Source organism: Solanum tuberosum, unplaced genomic scaffold, assembly GCF_000226075.1.
Source record: "Solanum tuberosum cultivar DM 1-3 516 R44 unplaced genomic scaffold, SolTub_3.0 scf00527, whole genome shotgun sequence".
NCBI lineage: Eukaryota > Viridiplantae > Streptophyta > Magnoliopsida > Solanales > Solanaceae > Solanum > Solanum tuberosum.
Genome location: NW_006239447.1, coordinates 37533 through 43568, shown reverse-complemented (window position 1 = coordinate 43568; position 6036 = coordinate 37533). Strand labels below are relative to the sequence as shown.

Below are 6036 nucleotides of genomic sequence, written 5' to 3'. Positions count from 1 at the left end.
AGTCTGATCCGGAGACGGGGGTGAGCACACGGCGTTTTGTACTATTTCAGTCTCCATCTGTATATATAGACTTGTCTTTTACCTTTCGAGACAGTCCAGTCTCTGTTGTCCACTTTTGGGACTTGTACTCATTTTGTTAGTAGCTCTGTACTAGTGACTTCCAGGTTTTGGGAGGGATCTTTATTTGTATATATGTTTTGGTTTGCTTTTGCCTGTTTATATTGTTATCTTAAATTTTGCATACTCTTGTTTAGTTTCTGCCCTCAGACCCATTACTTGTTGTTCCGGGTTACGGGTTGGCTTACCTACTAGTGGGTTATAGTAGGTGTCATCATGACTGGAGGAATCGGGTCGTCATATGAACTATGCCACATCAAGTCTAAAACCTGTGTACCATGTAAACTTGTGATATGTCTTATATAAGACTTCACTTTCCCCTCCCTTACCAATATGAAATTCGCCTAAGGTGGCATACACACACCCTTCTTCAAAAGTTTGCCAACCTACAAGGCTGCCAATCCTTCTCCTTAATCCACCCTCATCTGCCTGCCCTCCGTTGTGGGTGCCACACAAACCTGCCATCATGATAAACTTCTAGAGCTGATCATTGCTTTCTCAAAGGGCGGCATAATTTCCTGGAGCCCTCTGACGCCAACCACAGAAACTACAACCCACCAAGAGATTACCATATCATAAAGCTGGATGTAGCTTATTATTCTTTCCACCAGCTCAACCACCATTCCATACTTTTGACATTATGCTCAATTAATTAAAAATACTGTTGTCTGACAAAGACGAGAATTCCTTTCCATCACGGGCTATTTACCGGGAAAACAAGGCTTTACTAAATGGATCAAATATATATGTTCGAAAAGAAGAGGTTACAAATTTTAATGGACATCTTACTTCATAAAAATTTAAAAATAAAAGAAGAGGATCTACAAAATTTGGCTCACTGTATCCACCCTCAATTGCTCAAAGCAAATGGAAAGTCATCGTTGGAAATAGTCTCGTCATAAAGACTAGACTTTCCATTGCAGATATCAAGTATAACTCATTTTCTTCACATGCTTGATGTCCTAACCTAAAAGAACCCCATAGATGATACTGATAACCAAGTAAAGAGCCACTCTTTTGTAACCATGACAACTTGTCCAACCAACGGCATGTTGTTCATCATGTAGGAAAAAGGATGACTTTGAAAAGAATAAGCAGTATATCAAAATGCAAACTATATATCAGATTCATGTAACACAAATTACTTTACGGGGTTCACAGAAAGAGAAATTTTAAAGTTACTTAAATTAGCTAAAGATCCCAATTCCTTGCCATGAAACAAAAATTACTTTAAGGGGTCAAAGAAAGAGACATTTTGAAGTTATTTAAAATGAAGCTAAAGAGCCTAATTCCTTGCCATGTAACACAAATAACTTTGAGGAGTCAAAGAAAGAGAAATATTGAAGTTATTCAAAATTAAGCTAAAGAGGCCAATTCACCCCCCTCAAAAAAAATTAAGAGAAATGAGAATAAGCCTGGATCCATAAGAAGTCTCACCTGTGATAAAAATCACAGTCCCTATCATTTCTTGCCATGGCATGAAGCAAATTGTATGTTTGCAACATCATTTTCCTTGGTATCTGTGGTGGATGATAAAGAGAACAGTTTACAAAGGCATTAACACACTATATATAACACGGCGTGAAAGTGTCAACTCAACAATATACAGAGTAGAAAATAATAGATAGAGAATTGTTTGTGTACTTGCCTTTTCTGAAAATATATTTACACGAACAAAAGCACAAAAAAGGTCCATAAATGCATGCAGTATGAGAGAGTTCTGGTGAGGCTGCAGCAAAAGAAACATGTAAATATATCACATACAATTTCATTATAAGAAGACTCAGCATTACCTATTAGTCAAGACAGAAATTATAAAGGTTGTAACAGTCCTGTTTTATTTGAAAAGAGTAAGTTAAGCTATAAAGTTCCTCTCTTGTGCTGAATCAAAGACCAACATAATTTGTGTTAACAAAAACTTTAGTTGGAGATAAAAAGTTGATATCATCACTCACCAACAAGGTAATCACTGTACTGCTTAGATCCAATATTAGACGCAAGGCGTGTTCTCGAAATGCCATCAGGTCAAGAAGCATCTGATCAAGACGAATAAGTTTGATTAAGCGCATACACTATTTATATCAACTTCTGATAACAAAATAATCCTTTTTCCAATAAACAAGTATCAAAACTATGATAGAAGTATTACTGGAATTCATAGGAAAACAACATCACTTTTGTATTTCTGATTGTAAGTATTACTGGAATACGTCCTGAGTATTCCTGTGTTTATAATACAAGTTACCTTTTCAAAAAAAAAAAACTATGATAGAAGAAAAAAACCAACAGATGAGATCCAGTAAAATTTGTGCACCTAATCCCAAATTGATAACAAATTTTGACCCTTAACACCATCTTTTCTTGTACTTGATTTCTCACTCTCTTTTGGCTTCATAGTTATGATGCATCCCAAATCTTTCATCATTTAAGCAATTTTAGAAGTATAAGAGCAAGTTATCTTACTACTGGTAAATTGACACACCAATATATCTCTCCCACTCCCTTTTTACACTATTATATCTCGTGCAAGAATCAGTTATAAACTTATTAAGAATTATGCAAGATGAAGAGGGGCTGGTAAGTCAGTCATCCACTGGTCACTGGAAAAATAATTCTGATGAAATCAACTTTTTTCTCCTAAGAAACACCGAACACTAATGGCTCCATTCCATGTCTAACCAATACTTCTTAAAAACAAATAGAACATCTTAATGCTGCCCAAAAACTATTTGCTAGAAAGTGCCTGACATTTACTGCAGTTTTATTACTTGGCCTTCAGGAAAAAAAAAATCAACAATGGCTATATAACAAGAACAGTTCCTTGTTATATAGCCATAGTTGAATTATTTATTTTAACTTATCCTTTCAGATAATAACATACTCCATAAGTGAATCCCAATTTCCAGAATACGTAAAGCTTCTACATTCTCTTGATTTACAACTTAGTTTGTCATGCTTTCATTTTATTTATTTTTTTATCTCAGTAAAAGATTTCATTGATAATAACACGGCCATATGGCTGTATACAAGAGGTATACCAAAGAAGAGAGATCTACAAAATATGATTCTCTCCAAAAGACACTCAATCCGCTATACACACAGAAACTGTGTGAGTGCACCAAATTATGGGCCTTTAACCCAATACTTTCAGTACTTCTCATTTTTCTATGGTGCCATATTCCCTGGTGGTGAATCCAGTTAATTGCCTGACAGTTATGGGCCTTTAACTCAAAATATACCTTACAAGTCAGTCCCAAACAAATAAATTTGATGCTTCAGAAATACTTTAATACTTTTTTGTAGTTTTAGTATCATTGGAAAAAATGCAGCTATACTGCATCTAAAAGTATCATATGAAGCATTGGAATATGGAGAGGAAAGAAAGAAGGAAAAATCGGAGCAGAGACAACTTACTTGAATCCATGGTTCCAAGCTTTGCAAATGGACTTCAGCACCATCATTCATAGCATCCAAAGCAAATTTGTCAATCTACAGTAACATAAAAGAAATTTAAAAAAAAAAAAAAACAGTAACATTGGCAGTATATATCACACAAACAAAAGAATATACTTTCTATCAGGAAAAAGCAAACCCCAATCTATAAAAAGAGGGCCATATTTTCTTACTCTTTCTAATTGTAACTTGCTGTGGTGCTCCGGAAACTTCTTTGATAGTAAAATACAAATTTTTGGATGATTTGGAAACACACCAGACTTCCAAAATGCTTCAGAGAATGCATGTCCAGTGACTTCAGGGTAATCTAATATCTGATTAAACCTATACATTTTTGCCATCAGCCCTTCAGCTACTTGAGTGAGTTGGTTTACCCATTGCATGTTCAAGCCTTTATTAGTTGACCCGCTAGAACTATGGGCACTACCATCAGAGCTACCATTTCTAGAAACCTTAGGACCTATTGTTGAAGATATATCAGGACCCAAGTACTCAGTCCACCTAGCTGGTCCTTCCCATTCTCTTGAGCGCACTGCAGTTGGCGATGTCGACAATACATCTTCCGCTTGAAATTGCTGCCTCGGTTTAGTCATTGTGAGCACCCAAAGGAAACCTTCACCCCAAGTAAAGTTCCTTTTACTGCATAAATAACGGAAAAATTTATAAACTCTCAGCCGAAACTCCACATTCTAACTTAAACCACTACCAATTAGTTTAAGAATCCCTCATTATTACCACTGGAATCAGCAAAAAAAAACAAATCCTTCCCAACATCAGCATTTCTCCTCCAATGCAACATATACAGCTAAAATGCCTCTAATGCTCAACTTACTTCTACAAAGAAAAAAATAACTACAAGTATCTTCAAAATAATACATCAATTTAAGTACAAAACCAAACCTAAAGCTTCAAAAAACTGAAATGGTCCAACAAGAAAACATGAATTTAAGTACCAGAATCAAAAAAGGATTAAGCAAGAGACTACTAGAGCTGAAACATGCAGCATCATTTCTCCTCAAATGTACCAAATACAACCAAACCTCCTATGATAACTTTAATCAAGTACACCAACAAACCACAAGAACCAAACCTAAACACCAATAATCGAAACGGGTCGAGAAAATAACAGAGCAAAAAAGCACCACAGTCAAAAGGGAATTTACATAGAACCCATCAAAGTAGGAAAATGGCAGCAAAGCAACTAAAGCTAAATGTCCGCAATTTTCAACTCAATTCTGATCATAACCATGAATACCCAATAACAATTTTCCCACAAAAGTAAAATACACCAACTCAAGAACAACAAAAAACTAAAAGGGTCAGCAAATATACAAAAAAACAAACAGAAAAAGTACCAAAATCAAAAAGGGGATTTTTGATTTAGCAAGAAACCATGAAACAGCTGATATGGAGCACAAGATTCAACAACTTACAAATTCAGATCTGGGTAACACTCAACATAAACAAAAGGGGCACTAGAGTAGTAATGTGAGGTAGTTATTCAACCAAAAAAAGGGAATTTAGAAGAGATAGTAGTAATTATAGTAATGGAGAAACTCTAGAGTTGCTAGCTATGGTGGTTATATTAAAGACAAATAAAAGAAAAAAAAGGACAACTCTTCTTTTTTTTCAAGTCAATTTCTTTCTGTTTTAAAGAGGAAAACAAAGAAACCAGCTTCGCACGATCTTATTCATATTGTTGCAATTTTATTTTTTCTCTCTCTTGCTTCTAATAATAATGAGTCGTTTGATCATAGATTTTAATGTTTTTTTTAAAAGATTTCTTTATTGAATATTTATTTGGCTATTTAAAATGGTGTAACGAGAATTTTTGTTAAAGGTGTTCAAAATTTAATATGTATATACGAAAAAATAATTTTTGATATATATATTTCAGATAATTTTCTATACATATATTATAATTTTTTGAATATTGGAATTGTCTAATATTTGAGAGGCTAGTTTTTAAATCCCAAATTTTGCTGCAAACTTTTTTTTGGCAAAGATATAGTATTGGTTTCTATTTAAATTTTAAAATTTCTCTCAAATTCTTACATTTGCTTTTATAAAATAAAAAAAAATATTACTAAAGATTTGTTTTGCTTGATTTTTAATATTTTTTTCTTTGAATTTGTAAACCCTTGTTAATATATGAGGTCTTTCTCGTCTCCTACAATGAATAATATTTACTTGTAATGTATAATTTTTTCTATAAAATTGTAAATTATTGTCAATATACGAGGTCTCTCATCTCCTACGTACAATTGTTATTATTTATTTATTGTATTAATGAATCTTCGTAACAAATTGTAATCGCCAGTAATTGTATTATTAGCATTTTCTACTAAAATATTGTGTTATGTTTTAGAATAATGTACTATCTAGTTAGTTATAAAAAAATATTAATTTTATGTCAAACTTATATATATGATTATGATTTTGAAAATAATATGAACGTCAATGTAG

At 33.4% G+C, this 6036-nt stretch overlaps 1 protein-coding gene across 3 annotated transcripts in view; it reads right to left on the bottom strand.

Annotated features, from left to right (window-relative positions):
• Window positions 1-5219, bottom strand: part of LOC102591765 (protein NAP1) — a 21938-nt gene extending 16719 nt beyond the window's left edge. The window contains exons 1-7 of one of the 3 annotated variants that reach the window (XM_015304263.1): window positions 4926-5219; window positions 4306-4404; window positions 3744-4209; window positions 3532-3606; window positions 2073-2153; window positions 1766-1846; window positions 1555-1637 (exon numbers count right to left, since the gene is read on the bottom strand). In XM_015304263.1, the coding sequence (XP_015159749.1) occupies window positions 1555-1637; window positions 1766-1846; window positions 2073-2153; window positions 3532-3606; window positions 3744-4163 (740 nt within the window). In that variant the 5' untranslated portion in view covers window positions 4164-4209; window positions 4306-4404; window positions 4926-5219. The remainder of the gene's footprint in view (window positions 1-1554; window positions 1638-1765; window positions 1847-2072; window positions 2154-3531; window positions 3607-3743; window positions 4210-4305; window positions 4405-4925) is intronic. The other 2 variants (XM_006364981.2, XM_015304262.1) reach the window with 2 other exon arrangements.
• Between the last annotated feature and the right edge of the window lie 817 nt (window positions 5220-6036).